Below are 25,383 nucleotides of genomic sequence, written 5' to 3'. Positions count from 1 at the left end.
CACGCGCGGTCCGGCGGTGCGCGCGCGTACGGCGGCGTGCGCGTGAGGGCGGGGCGGCGTGGCCGAGGCCGGAGGCCGGGCGGCGCGGCTCGGGGCGTGGCGCGCACAGCCAGCTGGTGTGCGCGGTGAGCGACGGGCGTCGCGGCGGGCGGCGCGGCACGTGCTGCACGCGCGGGCGTTCGCGTGGGCACAGGCGGCCGGGCACGGGGGCGTGTGCGCACGCGAGGGGAGGAGGGGGCCGTGGCTCGGGGCCAAGCAGGAGGGGGGCGGCGCGGGCTGAGCGGCGCCCGGGAGCAGGGAGAGGAGAAGGGGGAGAAGGAAGGAGGGAAAAGAAGAAAGGAAGGAAGAAAGAAAAGAAAGAGAGGGAAAAAGGGAAAAAGAAAAGAAATAGGAGGGAGAGAGAAAAGGAGAAAAGAGAAAGGGGGAGAGAGAAAAGGGAGGGGCGCGTCGGCGCCGATCGCGGCGGCGACCGCGGTCGGTCGGCCACGCGCGTGCGTCGCCCGCGCGCTGCGCGAGAAGAACAGCATCGCACCGGCGCTGATTGCGGAAAACGGTCGCGCGTGAGCGGCGCGGGATGGGACGGCGGTCAGGCTCGCGTTAGCCGTCAGTGTGGCGGTGAAACGGAGGGAGTCAGGGTTTTACGACGAATAAATTTTCGGTCAGGGCACCTTAACGCGTAGTTTAAATTTGAAATTTTCAGGGCATCACAAACCTACCCCACTTAAATGAATCTCGTCCTCGAGATTCGGCTGGTTCCTAAATAGATGGGGAAACTCTTTCTTTAGCGCCTCCTCGCGTTCCCAGGTTGCTTCTTCTATTCCGGGTCTGCTCCATTGAACCCTGCATATCCGTACCTCGGAGTTTCTTGTCCTTCTAGTGACAGTGTCCAGAATTTTGACCGGTACTTCCTGGTACCGCAGATCCGGTTGCAGGTCTATTGTTTCCACTGGCACGTGTTCTCCTTCGGGTACTCTCAGGCATCTCCTTATTTGCGAGACGTGAAACACTGGATGTACATCCGACATTTCTTCCATAGAGGGCTTCGAATGGCGACATGCCCAAGCTGGCTTGGTAACTATTATTGTACGAGAATTCTGCATAGGGCAGACTCTGCTCCCAGTCCTTTCCGTAGGTCAGGACACATGCTCTCAGCATATCTTCCATAACCTGATTTACCCTTTCGGTTTGACCATCCGTCTGTGGATGATATGCAGAGCTGAAATCTAACTTCGTGCCCATGGCTTGATGCAAGCTTTTCCAGAACCTAGAGGTGAATTGGGTTCCTCTGTCTGAGACAATTCTGCTAGGCACTCCATGTAACTTTACTATGTTCTCCACATAAAGCTTTGCCAGCTTTTCTCCACCGTAATTAGTTCGTACGGGTATGAAATGAGCCGATTTAGTGAGTCGGTCCACTATTACCCATATGGAATCGTGTCCCTTCTGTGTTTTAGGTAGACCCACTACAAAGTCCATTCCTATCCCATCCCATTTCCACACCGGGATAGGCAAGGGTTGCAACAATCCCGCCGGTTTCTGATGTTCGGCCTTGATCCTTTGGCAAGTATCACAATGAGCCACGAATCGTGTAATGTCCGCCTTCATTCCATTCCACCAATATTTTTGCCTTATGTCCATATGCATTTTGGTTGATCCTGGGTGGATGGAGTAGGCCGAGTTATGGGCTTCGTCCATGATTAATTGCCGGAAATCCCCATTCTGGGGGACACAAATCCTATCCTCGTACCATAACGTTCCCTTATCGTCCACTCTGAAACCCGGTGCTTTGTTTTCTCCAGTTTGTTTGCAAATCTTTACTAACTCTTGATCCGATCCTTGAGCCTCTCTGATCCTATCCTCTAGTGTTGATCGGACGTTCAGCACCTGGCTGGAACCTCGAGGGACAACATGCACATTTAATCGTGCCATTTCCTCGCATAGATGGTCATCCTTGGGTCCATAGGTTTTCCGGCTTAAGGCGTCGGCTACCACGTTCGCCTTTCCGGGGTGATACTGAATTTCCAAATTATAGTCCTTGACCAACTCCAACCATCTCCTTTGCCTTAGGTTTAAATCCGGCTGGGTGAAGATATACTTCAGGCTCTTGTGGTCGGTGTAAACCTCACACTTATTTCCAATCAGGTAATGTCTCCAAATCTTAAGGGCATGCACTACGGCTGCTAATTCCAAATCATGGGTCGGATAATTCTGCTCATGAGTTCTGAGTTGGCGGGAAGCATATGCAACGACTTTCCCGTCTTGCATCAGTACACACCCTAATCCTTGTCGAGATGCGTCACAATAAATGACAAAGTCCCGATGAATGTCCGGTAGGGTCAGCACTGGGGCGGTTGTCAACCTTTGCTTCAATTCTTGAAAACTTCTTTCACAATTTTCCGTCCAGACGAACTTCTTCTCCTTCTTAAGAAGTTCCGTCATGGGTCGGGCTATCTTAGAGAATCCCTCAATAAACCTCCGATAGTACCCGGCCAGTCCAAGAAAACTTCTGATTTCACTAACATTGGTCGGTCGCTGCCAGTTGGAGACTGCTTCGACCTTTTCTGGGTCCACTGCTACGCCTTCCGCGGTCAGAATGTGACCAAGGAAAGCTACTCTCTCCAGCCAGAATTCACACTTGCTAAATTTAGCATATAGTTTATGTATCCTTAGCTTTTCCAACACTACCCGCAGATGTTGTTCATGTTCCTGAACACTCTTGGAGTAGATAAGTATGTCGTCGATAAAGACTACGACAAACTTATCCAGCTCGTCCATAAATACTTTGTTCATGAGGTTCATAAAGTAAGCAGGGGCATTGGTTAGTCCGAAGGACATTACGGTGAATTCAAACTGCCCGTAACGGGTGACAAAAGCCGTCTTAGGGATGTCACTTTCTCTAATCTTGAGCTAGAAATACCCTGATCTTAGGTCGATCTTAGAAAAGTACTTGGCTCCTTTTAGCTGATCGAACAGATCATCAATCCTGGGGAGGGGGTACTTATTCTTAATGGTGACTTCATTCAGTGCCCGGTAATCTACACACAACCTCATACTCCCATCCTTCTTCTTGACAAACAGCACTGGGGCTCCCCATGGCGATGAGCTTGGTCTAATGAAGCCAATTCGTTGCAGTTCTTCTAGTTGCTTCTTTAATTCTGTTAACTCAGAGGCCGCCATCCTATAGGGTCTCTTGGCTATAGGGGATGTTCCGGGGATAAGGTCTATGACGAACTCTATATCCCTGTCCGGCGGCATACCGGGAAGCTCTTCGGGGAATACATCTGGGTATTCGTTTACTACCGGGACTCCTTCTAAGGGCTTGGCTTCCATGCTAAATACCATTGGGTCAAACTTACTATCCTGGGTACGGCAGATCACTTGTACTCCTTCGTGGTTTGTTAGGTGTACCACTTTGTCGGTACAGCCTATGAGACCATTGTGCCGGCTTAACCAGTCCATTCCAAGGATCACGTCTATTCCCCCAGACTTAAGTACTACCAAATTTGCTAGAAAGTCTACCCCACTTAAATTGATCCTTACCTGTGGACAACCTAATTGACAATTGATGTCGCCTCCAGGCGTCCGGGTTAATAGGGGTGTTTTTAGTAGTACCATAGGTATTTTTGTGTTTCTCCACATAACTCGAGGATATAAACGAGTGCGACGCTCCAGAATCAAATAACACTGTTGCCAGAGCTGAGTTGACTAGGTACTCACCGAGTACTACGCCTTGAGCCTCTTGAGCCTCCTGCGCGTCGATGTGATTGACGCGGGCTCGTCCGAATGATTGCTGGGGCTGCTTCATCTGTTGGCTGTTGTCGCGGAGAGGCACTCGGTTGGCACCGGTCAGGGCTGGTTTGGGCCCATTCACCGTGTTGGAGAAGGCCGATGTAGCCGGCTTGTTCTTGGCATAAGGGCAATTGGCGATGAAATGCCCTGTCTCACGGCAGTTGAAACAAGCCCTAACATTGTTGTTGTCGGAGGCAACCAGGCTTGTGTTGCTCTGCGGGGCCCTCATGGTATTCTGACTTTTAGGCTGTGCTTCAGGGGCCCGCGGTCCTGTCACTTGGGACTGAGTCCTATACTTCATTGGGGCCTGAGATCTTGGTGCAGTGTAGCTGGAGTTCCTCGGCCTTTGGAAGCGGTCCTGTTGGCGGGCCTTACTTTCCAGGAATTTGCGTTTATTATCCTTCCTCTCCTCGGCTTTGGCCCTTTCCGTGAGGATAGCTTTGTTCATCAGGGTGTTGAAGTCCGGATAGATCTGTGGGGTAAGCAAGGTCCGGAGTTCTGGGCTTAATCCCTTCTTGAACATGTCTTGTTTCTTATCATCGTCGCTCACTTCTTCCGGCGCATATCGGGCCAATTCTATGAACCGGTGGGTGTACTCTTCCACTGTCATGCTTCCTTGTTGTAGTGCGCGGAATTCATCCGCTTTGCGCTTCATGGTGGCCGAGGGAATGTGATAGCGGCGGAACTCCCTTACGAATTCTCCCCAGGTGATGGTAGAGGCATCTTCGGCTGCGGCACAATAGTTTTCCCACCAGGATAATGCTGTTCCGGTGAGCTGGTGGGCTGCTAGAAGGACTTTGTCCCGGTCCTGGCATTCGAATGGTTCAAGCTTCCTCTGAATCACTTGCAACCAGTCGTCAGCATCCAACGGGTTGCAGGACTCGGCAAAGGTGGGTGGCTTGGTCCTTAGAAAGGCCGTCAGCTTGTCGTTCATATTCTGCCCTCGTGGCTGCCAGTTAATGAGGGCATTCGCCAGTGTTTCCAGAATGAGGGTCTGGTTGTGGATTATCTGCGCCAAGTCTCCGAGGGGTGGGGGTGGTGGTAGTTGTTCTCCTTCTTGACTTCCTCCTCGGTTCTAGCTTACTTCTTGTTCTCCTTGGGGAAGATCTTGTTCAACGGGCTGTGCTCTGGCACTAGCGGCTACGGGGTTCCGGCCACGGGAGGCCCTCGCGACGTTCCGGGGGGTCACCTGTTGATTGGGTAAATTGGGGTTACGATCATGTGATGTTTAAGTTGTTTAATTCGTATATATAAGGCAGAATCTACCTTCTGCCGGTACCCATATAAACAAGCAGCGCACAGCAAACCAGCACACAATCATCACAAACAACAAGCACAAACCCTTTTATTACTGCAAGGGAGGGGTACAACTTGGGGGTACGACTAGGTTTCGTGCTACTCGGCCAGGGTCTTGTCTTAAGGGTACGTCGTAAACAGAAAGGCTGGGAAGGGGCATCACTAGGATGGCGTCGGTCACTCTACTTGCATGGTGTGCCTTCTTCCGGGGCGGGAAGGGTGAGAGGTTCTCGCTTGCCGTCTTCTGGGTTCCCATCGGTCAGGGGTTGCATTGCAGCATCCCCTTCGTCGGCGGCAGCAGAACTTTCAGGGTTCTCGGGTGGGGCTTGTGTGCTCCTAAAGAGTGATCCCCACCCTATGACGGGTGTCCCGAGTAAAACATGGTCTTCCCCAATTGCCGGGACTGGTGTTCCACTTTGGGTCCAATCTTGCATACGCCGGTCTCGGGCCTGCCTGAGGCTCTCTTGGGTGACTGCTTCGCTACTGACCGCGGCTGTGGCTTTCGCCTCGGCGTGGGCGGCTCGGACCTGCTGTATCCTCACTGCAAGCTCTGCTTGCTCGGCTCGATGGGTCTGCTCCCTTAGAAGGTTGGCTTGCTCATCAAAGAGTTGGTCCAGGGCGGCTAGGTAAGTAGCCACTTGGTACAGGGGGCCTTCTTCGTGGCGACGTCGTTCCAGGTTTCTCATGCGCGCTTCCCAGACTGGGGTTCTGATGGCCGGCGGGAAGAACTTGGCTGGCGTGGGGGCGAGGTGTTCTTCAAAAATCTGGCACAGATAACGGAGTGCTTTTCTGATGGCCAAGGGGTAGGTGTCTTGGTGTCTAAACCCCGTGGCGGTCGCTCGCCAAGGCTGGATGTTGGGGTGGCGGTTGCTCCTGGCGATGACCAGGATCACCCTGCAGCGGAGGGTACCATGGTGCTCGTACTCTCGGCTGTAGTACCTTGGGTGTTCTGTAACGCCAAGGTCCTCCAGGGTGTTGATTAAGAGGCCGGGAAAACCAGGTGCTGCTTGGCAATCGCCCTGGGTCCATCCTTCCTCAGCCATCTGAAACATGAACAGGGTAAACAGTCTAGCACAGATACAGAAGGGAGTGGATGACATTTATTATTGCAATACGGGGATACAATTTTCATGGGCACGGGGTTATTAGGGTCGGGTTCTAGCTTGGAGTGCTAATCCTATTATGGGGATTCTTCCTCGGTCCTGATAGAGCGCTTCTTTATTGGAAGGAACCGATCCATCTCATTTTCGGTCTGAGTACCTTTATCCCAATGGGTTTCCATGGGTTCTTCTTCTTCTTCCTCTATCCATCCACCTATTCCGTTGCGGTTCTCGTATTCTTGCATCTGGGCTTGGAGGGCGGCTAAGGAATACTCGGCGCTTGCGGCTCTTGTCCGTTGTTCCTCCAGCTCCTGGGTTATCATTTCAATCCCATGGATTAGCTGCTTCAGTTGTGCCGCCTGTTCGCGGTAGAGTGCATCCAAGCCAGTAAGGTAGATGGACAGGTGGGAGACCGTATCTTCTAGGTCTTCTTCTTCTCGTCCAAGTCCCCTCATCCGGGCAATCCAAGTGCGTCCTCTTCCCTCAGCGGGTGGGAAAAATCCCATAGGAGTCTGCTGAAGGTGGCGCCTGTAGAGCACACGCAGCCGTCGCAGGGCTTTACGGGCGGCCTTTCGATAGGTGTCGGGGAAGCGGAAGCCAGCGGTGGAGATGAACCAAGGGTCCACATCAGGGTAGCGGGTGCTTCTCTCCACAAAAACCATCATGTCGCACCGAAGGGTGCCTCCTGCGATGTACTCACGGTAGGCATACTCCGGTGGTTCCATAATCCCAACGCGTTCCAGGCTGAGCAATAGTAACTTGGGAAGGCCGGGCTCTGCGTGGCAGATTCCGTTAACCCATCCATTGCCAGCCATCTGGAACAAGGCAAAGACCAGTGGTGAGTGTTTGTGCAGAAAATTTCTAAATCGGGACAAGTTCTAGGGCCTGAAAAGGGGTCTCGCTCCTAGGGTCACGTCCTACGGCCAGCCTACGGCTCTGATACCACCTGAAGCGTCCCCCCATCAGGGAAGACTTAAAAGTGTTACTTTATCAGTTCCAGGAGGCTGATAACACTTTTATTACATCAGATGGTACATCACCGTACAACTCTTCGCGGTAATGGGCAGTGAACCGCCACTATCGCGAGGATTACAACTAAAACCCATACTACTACACTAACTACGAAGAGGGGATCATCAGAGTCTTGCGCCATGCGGAGTTCCAACGGTGACCTCACCCACAGGCAAGACTGGGTGCAGGACGGAACCCTACTCGACGTCTTCGGGGACGTAGTCTGGATCTTCCACTGTAAAAGTAAGAATGGGGTGAGTACGAACGTACTCGGCAAGTCCAATCACACCCGCGGAGGGGATATAACAGAAATGAATGCACAGGTTAATCCAAGGATAAGGTTATGGTTTTATTTGCGGAAAACTCGACTTTATGCAAAGGTTCGTTTAAAACATTTTCAAAACAAGTCGTTAAGCATCAAGGAGCACATGGTGTTGATCCACACAGGATCCAAGTTTAAAACTGCTACCGGACTCCCCGTCCGTCGTAGCACACGGCACAGCGGCCGGACATTTCCCACACAACCCACACCAGTCCAACCATTCCCAGAGAGAAATACTAGTTATGTGACCACACCGTAACTTGCCCAGTACCGTGGGCACGGCTATTCGAATAGATTTTAACTCTGCAGAGGTGTGCAACTTTACCCACAGGTGGGGTACCACAGCACGAACACCTTAGTGCCGGTGCAGATCCCATCGAAGCCCTTACCCACCTTAGCTAGACCTGGCTAGCCACCACGGGATCTATCAAGGGGTCATTCGACCTACCACCGAGGCTTAACCGGGGCATAAGTCACACAGAGCTTATCCCGTCTCCTTGATCACCCGTTGCTCCCAGCTCTCCTGATGGCTATCAGACTAACTAGTGGGGTTAGGCTAAGCCGCTGCCCATACAACGGTCAGGTGGTTTGCACGACAGGAAGCTAGGTGAGACGACACATCAACTCGGTCCTTAGGGGTGACAAGGTGGATCTCTCCCTTCCACGCTCAACCACACAGGTACAAGCACACCAACGGCAATTCACACAGAAATACCATCCATCCCGTCTGACTCATCTTTCAAAACCACATTTTATCCCTTCCCACACGCACACACACTTTCCTTGCAAAACCAGGTGGTCAAGGTATGGTTATCACAAGTAAGGGTGGCTATCCTACCATGTTTTCAGCACGCAAAACCATGCAATTTTATAAAATAAGCCACTGGGTTGTGTTTATAAAAACTAGAACAGAAACATGCATCAAAGGGTGGAGTTAAACTTGCCATCGTCAAACCCTTGCGGGAGGTCCTAATCGAAGCACTGTCCCTCGGGTTCGGAGTCGCAAAACTGGTCCTCGGTTGCTTGGTCGCAGTCGGGAACTTCTTCTTTCACTCCGTGTCCTATGACGCAAACAAACAGGCATACAATCAAGCAAGAGAACTAAAAGCTTTTATCGTTGAGCTTGAATCGGAAATAACTTAGTTACGGAGGTAGGGGTAATATTTTCGGGTGGTTTCTCAATGGCGTGGCTAGGACTATACTAGAAAGGGCGTGGTAAAGTTTCGGATCGATCGGAGGTCGTTTCGCACATAAAATGACGAGTCAAAGATGGTTTCAGGGATTAAACGGGGGTCCAGGGGCTTGTTCGTAATTATCTGGAAGGAGTAAGGACCTATTTGCGAATCCTAGAAATACTCAAGGCACGCTAAAGGGTGTCGGTTTTGTTTAGGTTTATGTAATGGAGGGTTTATTTTTGAAATAACGGAAAGAACGGGGTCTCGTTTGCAAAAGAGAGTAAGTAAGGGGGTTTCTTTGGGGTAATACAGGGAAAGGGGAGGGGGCTTTGGGCAAAAAGCCCCTTTCTTCCTCCTTCCTCCCGCACGAAACAGAGGAGGGGTGGGGGGTGCCGGCGGCGGCGGCCAATACGGCCGGCCGAGACCCAGGGGTGGCTCGGGGCAGGGGGAAAAGGGGAAGGGGAAGGAGGGGAACCGATCCCCCCACTCACCACGGGCTGCGGTGGGGTGAGGAGGCGCGCCCACGGGAGCAGGCGGGAGGCGGCGGTGTCACGGGCGGCGGCGGCGCTGTGGGCTAGGGGAGAGGGCAGAGGCGGCGGTGGGAGTTGTGGGGGGGTAGCGGGCCGCGCGGGGTCTATTTATAGGCGGCCAGAGGGGGTGGGCGGCGGTGGCCGGTGAGGAGGCCGGCGGGCGGCGCGGAGCACCTTAATGGCGCCCGTGTCGTGGAGCGGCGGCGCGGGCGGCAAGGCCGGAGCGACGCGACGGCTCGGGCACGTGGGCGGGTGTTGTGTGGGCACAGGGCGGTGCAGCAGGGGAGCAGCGGCGAGCGGCGACGGGCAGCGCGGCGGCCGTGCGGTTGCGCGTGCGTGCCGTGGCCGTGCGCGTGCGCGCGCGGTCCGGCGGTGCGCGCGCGTACGGCGGCGTGCGCGTGAGGGCGGGGCGGCGTGGCCGAGGCTGGAGGCCGGGCGGCGCGGCTCGGGGCGTGGCGCGCACAGCCAGCCGGCGTGCGCGGTGAGCGACGGGCGTCGCGGCGGGCGGCGCGGCACGTGGTGCACGCGTGGGCGTTCGCGTGGGCACAGGCGGCCGGGCACGGGGGCGTGTGCGCGCGCGAGGGGAGGAGGGGGCCGTGGCTCGGGGCCAAGCAGGAGGGGGGCGGCGCGGGCTGAGCGGCGCCCGGGAGCAGGGGAGAGGAGAAGGGGGAGAAGGAAGGAGGGAAAAGAAGAAAGGAAGGAAGAAAGAAAAGAAAGAGAGGGAAAAAGGGAAAAAGAAAAGAAATAGGAGGGAGAGAGAAAAGGAGAAAAGAGAAAGGGGGAGAGAGAAAAGGGAGGGGCGCGTCGGCACCAATCGCGGCGGCGACCGCGGTCGGTCGGCCACGCGCGTGCGTCGCCCGCGCGCTGCGCGAGAAGAACAGCATCGCACCGGCGCTGATTGCGGAAAACGGTCACGCGTGAGCGGTGCGGGATGGGACGGCGGTCAGGCTCGCGTCGGCCGTCAGTGTGGCGGTGAAACGGAGGGAGTCAGGGTTTTACGACGAATAAATTTTCGGTCAGGACACCTTAACGCGTAGTTTAAATTTGAAATTTTCAGGGCGTCACATCCTGCTAGAGTTAAGCCCAGAAAACAGGGCCCCCAAAAGTGGGGGAGCACCCAAATAAAAAGTAGGGGCCCTGTTTTGGGGGCTACTGCTGGAGTTGCTCTAATAGAATTATAACAAACATTTTTATTAAAAATTAAAAGTTTATAATGTGTAAGAACACATTGTTCAAAATACTAGTTTTTGTAAACAAGGAAACTTTTTTTCTATAAATACATGAAAAATAAAGCACAGATTCCAATAAAAGTGATTGTTCTTACACAGCATAGCGATCTTGCTCAAGTATCTCAAGTACTTTGTGGCCGTATTGCACAGCCAGTTTGTCGGCACACTTAAGGAAATACTCACGACCTTCATGTCCAGGCCCTGGTATTCATAAAGACATGTACCAATTTAACACAATAGGAACAATATAATGACAAGAAAAAAAGAAAGTATTGATGTAACAAGTCATCCATAATCATGTTCGTATGATTATTCCTTCAAAATGATCAATAATTGTATTATTCGTTTGTTCATGACAAATTAGCATACAAGCCATACACTGATGTTGTAATTATTAACATTAGTGACCAACCGAAACATAACACACTTACCAAGCTGAGAACCAGGAGCATTAGTAACAGAAATCATTCTCATATGATCTGCAAGGAGGCGGTAAGCTGTATCAACTCCATCAGTATCAGCTTCACCAACTTTACCCGAATAGCTATCAAATTCTTCACCAGCACGCTGCATAAATGCTTATAAGTCATCATTACATGTCATTGACCATGGAAATCAATAATATTACACAGCCAGTTATCATTTGCAACAAAAGGTAACTTGAAGCGCACATGAAAACTTACAGAAGAGATGCAATCAATTATGTTATCATAGTCATCTAATTCATAGAGGCTTTCTTTCTTTTGAAGGATGGCAGCCAAACATTGAAGATTAATCCCTGTTATGATATGTTTGGCTTGCAAAGGACTCAATACGCCATCTGCTTGCCTATTGAACTAAGAAATGAAGGAAAAAAAAGAAGAAGTTCATAAATAATTAAATATAAGAAGCTTCATATATTTATGCATGCAAAAGTCCTTAAAACAACCTCAACAAATACTGTCCTGGATATCTCAATAAATTTGCCATTAACACCATCTTGGCTGTTTGAACCATCAACGAAAATTCCAACATATGGCCCACAGGGACCAGTTTCACCGCTCATCCAAAAATCTTCCTATTATTCAAACACAGTCCATAAATATTCGTATAAATTCAAAAAGAAGTTGATAAGACATTACCTTCGACATAGAAGGTAAGATTCTTTCTTCCCCAATGCATTTCTGCAATGCAGTTTTTGATTCATTGTCTGGACTCAAACCAGAAGATGTATCACCACTGAAATATGTGGCATGTATTATAGATTCTGGTAATCCATATTTCTGCATAGTAAAGAAGTACACACACACAAAGAAACTTTTAAGCATGTCTTAATACTGCTCCCTCGAATTGCAATGATGTAAATGTCATCTTTTAAGCATGCTTCCATCATATCAAATAAAAGTAGAGCCTGGTACTAACACTAAGTTTGAAATGACCTGTAGATGTGTCACAATTCCTACTTCATAAACTATACCCAAACCTTTCACTATGTCTTAACACCGCTCCCTCAAATTGCAGATGTAAATGTCATCTTTTAAGCATGCTTCCATGATATCAAATATAAAAGTAGACCCTGGTACTAACACTAAGTCACAATTCCTATTTCAGAAACTATACTCAGACCTTTCACTATTAACACAACTCATAAAACAAGACTACACAGAAACTACGGGGAGCAGAAGCTGTACCTTGCTAAGAAGACTGTGTAACAAGCCAATGGCTTCCTCCTTGAAGTAGTCCCCAGAAGACCAACTCCCGAGGATTTCTGTAAATCGATGGTAAGTTGCGTCGCTTCTGAAGTGTTCAATCACATCATCAGAACTGGTAACAATGCATCTCAAAGAAAAGCAGGTTCGATGACTCCCTGTGCCATTAAGGGCCCCCTTGAGCCGGTTCAGGCATGTATGTATGAGGGGCACCTTGGGATCATCGATGGGGATCACTGGAGTCGATGACAACTTGGCGTACTGATTTTCCGCGAGATAGGAGAAAAACGTCTCACGAATCTCATACACCGGCCAGTCTAGTGAGAACCATGAGGTCTTGGGCGTAGCTCCTGCCATCACCAGAGGTTCTACGACGAGCAAAACAAGGGCTGCAGATCAAGCACAGAATAGATGAAGACAACCTTGCCACGAACTCGAAGGCAGGGAAGTACAGAAGTAGAGCGGCGTGGACTGACCTGTGAGTCCAGAGCAGGACAGCGAGAACGGATCAGGGACGGCAACGAAGACCGGCGAGAAGCCTAGGAGGACCGCGAACGTTAGTGGCGAGGAGGCGCGGCTTCCGACCTGGCGTGGTGGCGGCGGCGGCGGGAAGGGGTGAGTACTGATCACACTGCCGGACAATGTCACATTGGTACCAGCACGTTAGTGCCGGTCCACAACGAGCCGGCACTAACGTGCCTGAACAGTGCAAGGCGGGCACGTTAGTGCCGGTTAGAAATACCAGCCGGCACTAACGTGCCATCCCCCCCAACAGTCAGACGGCTGCCACAACAGTCAAAACGCACGTTCGTGCCGGTCGGCATTTCTAGCCGGCACTAACTTGGTCAATTACAAGTTAGTGCCGGCTGTTAGCTCTAGCCGGCACTAAACATACACAGTTAGTGCCGGCTAAATCCACCAGCCGGCACTAACTTGCCCCGTTTATACCGGACACTACATCCCCAGCCCTCCATTTCATTTGGCAGTCCTTCGCTCCTTCTTCCCGAGCCCTCCCATAACCGAGCTCTTCCTCTCTCTCATGGCCTGTTATAGGGGAGGTGCTGCCATTTTTCCCCAAATTTGTGAGGATTTCACCCATCCAAGTGCGCCAAAGGTTAGTAGCTTCTTCCACTCTTCTTTCACGATGTTTATTCTTTGTTTCATGCTTTCTAGATAAAGAAAATAGTGATTTTAAGGTTGAGGAAAAATGAGCATAATTTTCCGATTTGTTCATTAATTTGAGCAAAATAGAATCGATTTGTTACTTTTTTAGAGAAGGTTTTCTAGATAGTTTGACTATGACACATTTAGAGTAATTTTTTTGAATTATTTCACGGGGACATCCAAACAGCCCCTGAGTAGTGGATGGATTAGCGACCTAGGGTTCGGAATGGAATCTCGCCGGCAGTGTGTACAGTTTTGTGGAAACGGGTTATTCTATCTTGCGGGGTGGGTTCATAGGGAAAGTTGGGTTGGGGGCCCATCTCCCGTGCTCCACCAACCGGTGTGGTTCGCCCACGCGCCGGTGTAGAATTTTTTTATTTTTAACTTTTTTTAAAGTATTTCCAAAAATAACCGCGAAAATTTTATTTTTTAAAACTAACCAACCGTTTTGGCGGCGCCACCGTCCGTGGTGCCGCATTTCCACACTACGGCGCCATGCATGGTGGCGCCACAGTAGGTTGACGTGGCGGCCTGCAGCCACGCCCGGGCCCACCCTGTAGCGCCACGTTGCATGACGCTACAGTGTGGCGCCGCAGATCATGGCGCCACAGGGTGGCAACCTGAGGATTTTTTTAAATTTAATCATTTTTTAATAAAAAACCAAAAAAATCTGTTTCAGAATTTTACTATGGTTTGGACAACAAAAATTATTTTAGCATGAATTAGTAGTAACACAATGGTGCTAACTTCGCATCTTTACCATGCCTAGGCTATAGCCATCTTAACCATGCCTTGGACAAACTGAAATATGGTTAGTCCTAAACTTTACTATGATTTAGGGTATTAGTGTTTAGGGAAATTTTACTATGATTTAGCCACTTGGATTTTGACTATGATTTAGTCAATTAGATTTTGACTTAAATTATAGGTACCCAAACCATAGTAAAATTATAAGTACCCTAAAACCCAGACCATAGCAAAAAATTTTCTAAGTGGCTAAACCATAGTAATTTTTTGCCATTGCGGCGCCATGATCTGTGGCGCCACACTGCGGCGCCATGCATGGTGGCGCCACAGCGGCGTCGCAGTGTGGAAATGCGGCGCCATGGACGGTGGCGCCGCCAAAACGGTTAGTTTTAAAAAATAAACATTTTCGCGGTTATTTTTGGAGATACTTTCAAAAAGCGGTTAAAAATAAAAAAATTCCCGGTGCATGGTCATACTCGGTGTATTACATAGGTATATGATATATGATGCTCGTTTGACGGCGCTAATCAAAGGATATAATATCTCCTACTCGAACCTCTGATCAATGGATGATCGCTTCCGGGTTTAGCAGCTGTTTGGTTTGCTTTATAATCTGAATTATTATATATGGAATTATGAAATTATGAACTATGAACTATAATAGTCGGTATTTGAACTATTGTGATGGATCGTTCTTCGTTCATGTGAGATATCATAGTCACTAGAAAGCACGGTCGAGGTAGATTATAAAATGCACTCATTGACACCAAAACGAAGGCTTTGAACATACATACAAACATAGCATATGAAAAAACACTTGCATCTATCACAAAAACTGTCAAAACAACACTTGCTCGTCAAAACTGCATCTCTCATCACTTTTTTACATAGTCGGACAGTGGAGCTCTGCTGGCAAGTCATCAACAGCACTAACTGGGGCATCCGGGACAAGCGAATCCAAAATACCATCGATAGGACTGTCTGACAGTTACTACTGGGACAAGAGACCGACTCATTTTATTATTGTTGAACTTGGCATCACCAATGGTTGGGCGATGGTGAATAAAATGCCCTGGAATTCAACATCTATAGCAAATGTATCCAGGTGGAGGGCTGGAGGCGTCTTGTTTTCTTGTGAGTAGTGTTGAATGATATGACCTGGAACACCCAGGAGCGGCAGACATAGCCCGGTTGAGGTGTCTGTTAGCATTTTAGCAACCTAGTGGGATTACTCGATTCAGAGGAAGCAGGATACAAGACCTCAGGGGAAGGGAGGCCTGGAATCAGCAAGCCGGAAGATACTAGAAGATTCTAGAATAATCTTGTAGAGGAGGGACTTGGGGGGGGGGAGATGAAGACAGAGGAAGAGGTTCTGTTTCTGTGTAAATGATTTGATGCCCCCTCCGGTTGCTACTCCTGCACTCTTGTTTTTTTTAGAATCATCACCACACTTTATTCAACATTACGGGTGATACAAACACCATCTGGTGACGCCATAAACCATACATGACGACCAACACTACTATAGACAGAGCTCCTAGCTAATATATGAGCATCTTCATTTGACTCTCGATACTCATGGACAAACTCCGTTCTACCGAACTCTCTAGCTCTAGATAAAATCTCACGAACAATGTATCCATATGGACACATTGCTCGTGAGATGTGGACACATATCCATTCCTTCTCTTATTTGCCGGATGACGGAAGAATTATCACTCGCTATTCTGAAGTTTTAGATAGCTAGATCACTAGCCAGCGCCATGCCTTCCCTACATGTGATTGCTTCCATGGTTTCTGAGTCCGTTAAACCAGTCAAGACCACAGCTGATGCTCAAGGAAATTACCCTCTATATCTCTTGCAACTGCTGCAGCTGATGCAAAACCCGAGCTCTTAGATAGAGTTGCATCCACATTGATCTTCAACATTCCTGCCGGTGGCGGAATCCACCGGGGACGAGTCTGCGCAACTGTCTTCTCCCCCTTGTGTGGTTTTGAGTTCTGCAGATCCGCCACAAATTTTGTAACAAAATAATACGTGGACAGAGGACTTTGAAAAGTGTTCTCATGTATCGCTTTCCTCCTCGCATACCAGATTGCCCATAATGTCACTGCCACTCATACAAAATCATCATGTGACAGGCTCTTCATTACTGATAGTAGCCAGCCCTTTGCGTTCACTTCACATGTCTCACTTAGCAGTTCTAAAATGTCATCATCTTCTAATGCCCATACACTCTTAGACATGTTGCATTCCAGAAGAGAATGCTTCCATGAGTCAGTTGCTCCACATATCGAACAAGAACTGCTATCTGTCATTTTCCTGTGGTGTAAAACATCCATAGAAGACAATGAGCATCTAGCAAGCCGCCACAAGAATACTCTAATCTTTGATGGTACTTTAACTCCCCAGAGTTTAGTCCATTCCTTCTCTTCCTCTTTTCTATTAGATCTCCCAGCATTACTTGACGCTTTCATAGATGCTAGCATTCTATAAGCTGATCTCACAGAGAAAAATCCATTCTTCTCATACTGCCATGCCCAAAAATCTTCTTAGCGTCGATTACATAGAGGTATATTTGAAATTACCTTTATATCCGCAGGTGTAAAGAAAGCTTGCAATTTTCCCATGTCCCAACATGCTGATGCCACATCAATATTCTCACTCACAAGTTGAGGGGGATTTGTCATGTTGCACCTGATGGGTCTCCTCAGTCCTGCGGTAGGAAGCCAATCCATCGACCATATGTTCGTAGTTTCTCCGGTCCCAATTCTTCTTATAAGACCTTGTTTCAGAACATCCCGACCATCAACGATGGATCTCCAGATGCGTGATGGCGAGCTTCCCAGATTTGCATCCAAGAAATCTCCATTAGGATAATATACTGCCTTCAATATTCTAGCACTTAGAGATGATCCATCAACAAGAATTCGCCATGCATGTTTCGCAAGGAGAGCTAGGTTAAACATCTCAAGATCTCTGAACCCGAGACCGCCTAGATACTTGGGTTGCACCATGGTGTCTCAAGCAACCCAGCAGGTTCTTCTTTTTCCTTCCTTGCTGCCCCACCAGAAATTGCGAAGGAGACCATCAATGTGCTGACATAAGCCCCGCGGCAATCTGAAACATGACATTGAGAATGTGGGTATCGCCTGAGCAACTGATTTTATGAGAACCTCCTTACCACCAGCCGATAAACATTGCTCCATCCATCCTTGTATTTTATTCCACACCCGGTCTTTCAAATATTTGAAAGCACCACTAGACGCATTCCCAACATCTGATGGCAAACCCATATACTTTTCATTGAGGGCTTCACTATGCACATCAAGAATATTTTTTATTTGATCCCGTAAGCTCTGACAACAACCCTTGGGCAAAAGGATCGAAGATTTGTCCACATTAATTTGTTGTCCAGAAGCTTTACAGTAAATATTTAGAGCCTCCCGCACTTCCTGAGCATTCATCCTATCTGCCTTGAAAAACAACAGGCTATCATCTGCAAATAATAGGTGGTTTACCATCGGAGCCGATGGTGCCACCCTAATGCCATTGAGTGTAGATGATTGACTTCTAGCTTTTAAAAGGCACGAAAGGCCCTCTGCTGCTAGCAAGAACAGATAGGGGGAGATAGGATCTCCCTGCCGAATACCCCTTGTCGGTGTGAATTTCTCCAAACTCTCACCGTTTAGGAGAACTGAAAAAGATACTGAATTGACCAATCTCATTACCATCTCAACCCATTTACGATGGAATCCCAACTGAAGCATAATTGAGCGGAGGTACTCCCATTCGACGCGGTCATATGCTTCCTTCATGTCAAGCTTCAAGGCGCAACACCTCAAATCCCGAGCTCTCTTTCTTTTCATAAAATGCAGACACTCATATGCTGTGATTATGTTGTCTGTTATAAGTCTCCCTGGGACAAAGGCTGATTGTTCTTCAGAGATAATTTCTGGTAATATAACCTTCAGCCTATTGGCCATCACCTTGGACATATATTAGTTTTTAATAAATATTTTTATAAAAATAAAAAATCAAAGTTGTTCTTTAGAGATCGTGTGGCTGTCCAAAACAACTTCATTTAACCGGAGGGAGTATGTAACCAGATATCAATACCCCTTCAAGTCCATACTGTATGTAAATACTTAATACTCCAAGCTCGCGCCCGAGTTACTTCACTGGTAGATGCAAAAAATGACTCGGGCTTTATTTTGTTGTGAGCTTGTCTTGTACAGAAATTGACTGCTAGTGAGAATTGTCCTGAATCACTTCACTTTGAATAAACAATTACTTCCTCAGTTTATGTTTATAAAACACGATGGGACATGGTACGGCCATCCAAATTAGATTTTGACCATCAATTTCTCTAATATTATATTACTTATAGTTATAAATTTATAATTATTAGAAATTATATTTGATTACAAATGCAATCATGTCAAATTTACATTTAAAATAAAAAATTAATGGATAAATTATTGATAAAAATTGTAAATTTAGAATTTTGATATATGTGCGCTTCTCGTAACCAGGAATGGAGGGAGTAGGTCATTTTAAAAACAGATTGTATTAACACAGTGTGTTTATAAATAAATAATAATATGGTATACTAATATGTATCTAACCATACTCCTTCCATCTCAAATTACTATTTGTTTTGACTTCTCAAAATGCTTAAAAAACTATATATGTAGACATATATACTATATATACGCAAATATATATAGTAAAAACTATGTACACAGAAAGGATAAAAAATAGTATTTTGAAGTGGAGAAATGAAATATTAGCTATTGCGAACTCCTCAAAGAAAGTACACACAGGCCATGCGAGGCTAGCTTGCAACTTTTGAAGCTGTCCGTCGTCACTCACCCCCCAGCTTCCGTTGAAAAGGAGATCGAAGTTCATTCCCTTTTGGCCAGCCGGGGAACCCGATGCCATATGCTTCCTTCCGGTTGCTGTCCACTTTTGAATCCTTTCTTCTTCAATTCAACCCCTGATTAGATACTACAGCTGCATATTTGCTGCTGACCTACCTAAAGACAAAACACCTCCTTGAGCATTCAACACTCCTGCCCACTCCCTCTTGAGCTAATTCTTGTGAGTTTTGAGCTAGAGTTTGAGTGAGACTTGTTGTGAGGTGTGAGATTGAGAAGCTTTGAGTGTGTGGTTCATTTTCTTCATCTCAAGAGCACTTGAAGTATCTCCAGGCATCGATTCGTGTTTGTTACTCTTGAAGTTTGCTTCTAGACGGTTAGGCGTCGCCCGTTGAGTGCCCTCTCCGTGTGGAGCACCCGGGAACGTTTGTATTACCCACTCCTTTGTGGAGTTCTCTTAGTGAGCACCAATTTCCTTTGTGGGAATTGGGGTGAGGCAAGTGGCTCTTCGTGATAGCCCTCCCTTTGTGGGATCCTCAACGGAGACGTAGCCTTCCTTAGTGGAGGTGAACTTCGGGAAACAAATCACTTGTCTCTTGTGTTTGCTTGAGCTCCCTTTTTACTAACCCTAGTTGCTTGTTTGAGCCTGATCTCTCTCCCTGTGTTATTCCTTGTTATATTTGTGGTTGCAGGAGGTTCCTAGCATCTAACCTTACCTTTTGATTCAAGTAGAATTGGCAGTTTCGCTTCAGCCTTTAATTTTGTTTTAATTCACTCTGTTGGGTCGGAAGTTCCGCCCCTGTACCGGAAGTTCCGGACCCCCCCGGAAGTTCCGATACAGCACCGGAAGTTCTGACCAGTTTTAACCGCTGCGAAGAATTTTCAGGAAAAATTGAAGTGAGCTTATTCACCCCCCCTCTAAGCATCTCGAGGTCCTTTCATAGCGGCCAACAACCAGGAGTGTGCAGATCCGCGTTGTAGAAGGTCGGATCGGACACGTGATGGTCGGGAGCGGGCCTCGCCGTCGATGGAGGAGGACCTTTTCTTGCATTTTGAAAATTTAGAGCTATCCTCTTATATAAACTGTGAGTGGTACAGAGCCAGAAGCAGAACATTTAGCATTTATTGTATTAATGAGTTGATTCTGGATAGTGACTACCACTATAAGCGCACAGTTATATAATAGTGTCATGGTTCATGATTTCCTCAGTTACACTACCTAGTCTTCAACTTGTATTCGAACAAAAGAACTGAATATTTATTATTTTGAAGCACACTTAGTTGAGCAACTATCTGCAAATTAACGCATTCAGATAGAAAATTGTTTTCGAAAAACTCCAAATAAATTGCATAATAAAGAGATGTTACCCGCTGGATAGCCTCCCGTTCCTCCGTCGTGACCATCTCATGCACAGTATCATAAAGCATTTAATTTTACCTAGAGATAAAGTAAGAAGCATTAAATTGTATCATTCTATTAGTGATACGCATTAAATTGTATGATATGCATGAATAATAAATATAATAATATTACCTGGCTTATAATGTCAAAACCTCCTTGTATACAATATTTTTCGTATACGTGTCATTCACCGGTAGTACTCTTTTTTGTTTTTTGACTACATCATTTCTTCTACCCTTGCCCTTTGCTTTCTTTTCTGAATCTTTTTTTCCTGCCTTCTCGCATCTTCCTCTTCTGCCTCTGCGTTAGGCGGGAGGGCGAGGATCTTGATGTTCGTTCTGGCTGTGGCTCTAGACATAGCAACGTACAACTGACTATGTGAGAAAACAGGTGCAGGCAAGTAAACCCCTACGCTTTGGTATTGTTTGGCCCTGTGACTTGTTTACCGTCATGACGAAGCTGAGCCTGATAGGGAACTGCTTCCTCTTGAATTGAAATGGAAACATCTCATCATCAGAGGGGCACAAGGTTATCCGAGGAATGAAAACCCTCTTCCCGGCATGCTGCCCCAAAACAATTTCAGCATCTATTGAGTTTCTTTGGCATCCTCTAACCACCAGCCTCGTTCCATTGCAGAGTCCGTTTGCAGGGTCTATATTTCTAAGCAATATTACCGGACATCCGATCTTGAGCTTTAGGACATGGGGAGGTAGGCCGTTGGGAGTCAATGTGCTAAGGAACTCCTCAGGATAGTAGTTATGCGGATCATCCACCGCTTCATCAAAACTATGGTATACCATCTCCCCACCTTGGAACTTGTTGATCATCTTCAAATTAATATCATCCACCCAATCATTACGGGTTGATAAAATGGCTCTGGAGGTGATGTAGTCCTTGTCTGTCATGTTTGCATTGAGGTTTGGAAAGATGCTGTCGATCAACGTGTCCAGATCTTTCTCGGAATCTCCAGAGTACGGGACACATATTTCATCAGGAAGGCATACATCACCATCTTTGTTAACCTGCTTTGTGCCATCACCAATACGTAGCAGATAATTCGCAAACTCACGATCATGTTGTGCCCTCATGTTGTGCATGAGCTTAAGATGTCACATGTGTTCCCAAAGATGCGATCTCCGTAAGGAAGCACCAACAATCTGCGCCCTGGATCCTTTCTGTACAACAGGAAGGACCTGCCTGAAATTTCCACCAAAGACAACCGTCTTGCCACCGAACAGAAGATCTTGCCGCCCCATTATATCACGCATGTTGTTGTCTAGCGCTTCAACAGCCTGCCTCTTTGTCATTGACGCCTCATCCCAAATGATAAGAGACGCGGATTGCAGCAACTTGGCGGTACCACTCTGTTTCGTGAAGCTACAACAACATGAGTCATCAAGCGTAAGGGGAATCTTAAAACGTGAGTGTGCCGTCCTCTCACCGGGCATTATAGATGCTGCAACACTAGAAGTAGCTGTAGCAACGGCAAGCTTGTTCTGCCTACGGACGGTTCCAAGCAGTGCTCTGTAAAAAAGTCTTTCCTGTGCCGTCAGGTCCATCAATAAAGAATAAACCACCCTGTTCGGTGTCGACAGTTGACATTATGTCATCGTAAGCAGCCTTCTGCTCCTTGTTTAGCATATCAGCTAGTCTGATATCGTCCAGATTCGGCTCAATGCTCGACTCTTCAAATATCTCACGAGGGACCCCGCTAGCATCGTCAAATGCATCATCGATCTGCAGAAGAGGGAACGACCTTATGTCCTTACCCATAGACTGCAGCATGTTTCTGATGTCAATCAAAACAAGTTATTGCACCACACTCGGGTTTGGATTATTGTGCTTGTAGTCTTATGCCATTGCATCGAAGTGTTTTGTCTACAAACCTGCCACATCTTTCGGCTCACAGAATACAATTATTGTAGCGAACAACCCACGTAATGAGGATGGCATCTGGAACAGACTGCTTTTAGTAAGACATTCGTCGAGCGATTTGTCTTCTTCGATCAGACCTCTCCTCATCGCAGCCTCACGGAATGAAGGATAATGCACACCATTAACAGTCCTGAGGTACCTCCATGATGTCGCTCCAAGGACATGGTTCAGGAGAACCCGAAAAAAATAGTGTTCGCCCTCCGCTGGATTGGCAGATACGAGTCTCCCGACCTGGTATACTGAGTTTTTCCTTGGTTACCATACTTTATCTGTCACGTTCCATCTATAATACTGTGGAAAGTCATGATACAAGATTCCTCGAGCTTCAGGATTATGATAGTTGAAGTTAAACCATTCTGTGAGCATTGACTCCTCGATATGCGGATGCTTTATAACTCGTTCAACCTTGTCCCGTTTATGAAATGAAACCATATGCTGGTTGGGAAGATGACATTGCAGCGGCTGCATCGGTGGGTGACACTCGTGTAAGTCAAAGTCGTAGATCCTCCACATCACTTCTGGAGGCCCCACCCACCGGGCCTCTCTGTAATCCGTGATCTCATCAACATTTCCGTTGGCATCTTTCTTTCCATTTTCTCTAACTGCCACGGATGTTCTGTCATGGCCCTTGTAGATGTATTTGAATAGATATTTAACAGACTTAATGTTGCTGCATGCCTCAACATTTATGTGGCAGTTGAAAGTACGTACCAAGTACGGGTTGTACGGAACAACACATCGATTGTCCAGCATGTGACCTCGAATCATTTCCTTACGACCATCATCACGTCTCCTATAGAGTGGGTACGAATCCTTGCCTTGCGATGTGGAATCGCAAAATAGTCGCGAGTAACGATCCTTGCACGACGGATCATCCTTTGTGCATGGGCATTCTGGATTAAGCATCCCGCATGGCCCATGCATCATATGCTTCGTCACCATCCTGTAGAGCTCAGGGAACTTCTTCTTGTTTGGTAGCTCTGCACAGATAAGCATGTCATACTGCTCAGGGCATGTGATCTTGTACTTCCTCTGCATTATCAACAACCAGTGTGCATGCGGCAAGCCCCTCTTCTGGAACTCAACGACATATACTTAGGCACGTACCTTGCCAAGTATATCGTTGTGAAACAGCCGCCTCCTCAACTCCTCCAACTTTGCCCTGAACACCCGAGCCACGAGATCTGGACGGTCCTGGGCCTCCTGTCCTGGATATAGCTCATTCTTTATCTCATCCCAATTCGGATTGTACATCATTGTGAAGAAGATATCTGGTTTGCCATACTTTCGGACCAGAGCCATTACGTCCATGTACCGATGCCGCATATCACGGGGACCACCAATGAACGTTGGTGATAGCACAGTACGCTTCCCAACCTCTGTCGCGTCTTCCACCCCCGTACGGTAGCTATCTACCAAACCCTAGTACAGGTCAGCCCTCACAGTATCCTGATTGTTGTGCTAATAGTCCAGACGTGAGCTTTCTATCTTCACGTAGGTGTCGACGGCAAACTGCTGGAACAGACGCTTGCCGTATAGTATTGGATTAAAAATCCCAGGCCGCATCTGCAATTTGTAGCAATAGTAATCACGCATGGAAACAAATTTATTTCCGGCAGAGCCTACACACAGAAAAATTTTCAGTTAGTACCGTGATTCTCGTTAATGGGGTAATATTTGGTAAGAGGAAATATGCAATTACCCGCATCATCATCGCCACCCCCCCTGAGCACGCGCCTTTCGGATCGCTCGGGCTCTATTAACCTGCTCCTCATTCACACCAACTTTGGGAATGCAGTTGTACCATCCAAACTCTCCTCTTGGAAAGAAGAGCGGGTACGAGAGGGGGTTGTAGCACCCATGATACGACCAGATGCCTTTCCATGACCTATCCTTCCCATGGAGGACGACACTATTATCAAATTGACCCCGATGCTCACTCCCCTCAATCCAAACGGCAGCAACCTCCGATGTTAAAGGCTTGTTGTATACTCTCTGGTCCAGCCGTTGATCAAGGTTGAACTCGATATGGACATCTGAAAAATCCTCTACCTCTCCCATAGGGCGAAGATGATCCGAGTAGGGATTAATGCCACTATTGTAGATGCCAACCAACGTTCGAATGACATCTCTATCTTTCTGTTCAATCTTCTCACGGCACTTACTGAGCCTATAATCAAGACCCAGATCATCGTCGTAGAAATAAAGCTCGAGATGAGTAGGTTCATACTTCTTTTCTTTGCCAAAGTTTTTAACATTATGGTAAAGGGCGCCATGCGCACAGAATGTGTAGATGGGACACTTTCGGGTGTCGGTAGTCGCACGATCAAGATTACAGTATAGTGACGTGAATGAGAAGTGCCCATTGAAATATTTGATGTGGTCACGAAAATGTCTAGCATCAACATCTGAGGTCGTCCACAATCGCACGAGTTCATCTGGGGGTGTATCGGGGGTGGCTACATGAATATCTCCACTGCGGCAGCAAAATCCTAGTGGTTCGGTCTCAAATTTCTTTGCGTTGTAGAACTCGCAATTTTTACTGGCTTTAGCATGTGTCCCTCGTCTGGTACATTGGCGTAAACCGCACCGAATGGATCCAGTGCATCGGGTTCAATAGTATCTTCATCATCCATCGTGACGTCGACTTCCACATCGGCATGATCAATGTACTCTAATAATATTTAGCATAGGCGAAAGGTGTTATATTATGTTGGATAATATAGAATGGTAACTTAACACGAGATAATTGCGTCGAGGTCTACCTTGACCCGCAAAAAGGTACCCTTCATCCTCTTCCTCGTCCTCCTCGAGTACGATGTGCTCATCAGCATATGATGCAACACATGCATATTCATGGTGAGACTGACATAATTGAATGTGTACAATAGGGAGCGGAATAAAATGCACGCAAAATGTACCGGCTTCATCAGGCGATTGTGTCCTTGTACACCTTTCGTTATTAAGTGCATGTCCAGAAGTCCCTGCAGACGACGAGGTGTCGGTGAGACACAGAAACAGTGTCGATCTCTTGAAGAAAGTAATATTGTCACCTGCTCCTAACGCATCAGATGAAATCGCCATTCCTTCGCCCCGAGGGTAGGTCTGCGTAAC

General features: G+C 47.6%; 1 protein-coding gene across 1 annotated transcript in view; it reads right to left on the bottom strand.

Moving 5' to 3' along the window:
* LOC112885292 overlaps positions 1-23,571 on the bottom strand; it is a 34,244-nt gene extending 10,673 nt beyond the window's left edge. Inside the window, exons 1-14 of the mRNA XM_025950943.1 lie at positions 23,377-23,571; positions 23,209-23,301; positions 21,839-22,110; positions 21,489-21,711; positions 21,009-21,356; positions 20,781-20,897; positions 20,152-20,225; positions 12,617-12,771; positions 12,123-12,529; positions 11,574-11,714; positions 11,381-11,509; positions 11,136-11,288; positions 10,884-11,019; positions 10,548-10,653 (exon numbers count right to left, since the gene is read on the bottom strand). Coding sequence (XP_025806728.1) covers positions 10,548-10,653; positions 10,884-11,019; positions 11,136-11,288; positions 11,381-11,509; positions 11,574-11,714; positions 12,123-12,529; positions 12,617-12,771; positions 20,152-20,225; positions 20,781-20,897; positions 21,009-21,356; positions 21,489-21,711; positions 21,839-22,110; positions 23,209-23,301; positions 23,377-23,571 — 2,549 coding nt within the window. The remainder of the gene's footprint in view (positions 1-10,547; positions 10,654-10,883; positions 11,020-11,135; positions 11,289-11,380; positions 11,510-11,573; positions 11,715-12,122; positions 12,530-12,616; positions 12,772-20,151; positions 20,226-20,780; positions 20,898-21,008; positions 21,357-21,488; positions 21,712-21,838; positions 22,111-23,208; positions 23,302-23,376) is intronic.
* Positions 23,572-25,383: the final 1,812 nt, after the last annotated feature.

The sequence above is a fragment of the Panicum hallii genome, chromosome 3 (genome assembly GCF_002211085.1).
Source record: "Panicum hallii strain FIL2 chromosome 3, PHallii_v3.1, whole genome shotgun sequence".
NCBI lineage: Eukaryota > Viridiplantae > Streptophyta > Magnoliopsida > Poales > Poaceae > Panicum > Panicum hallii.
This window is presented reverse-complemented; position numbering and strand designations above follow the sequence as displayed.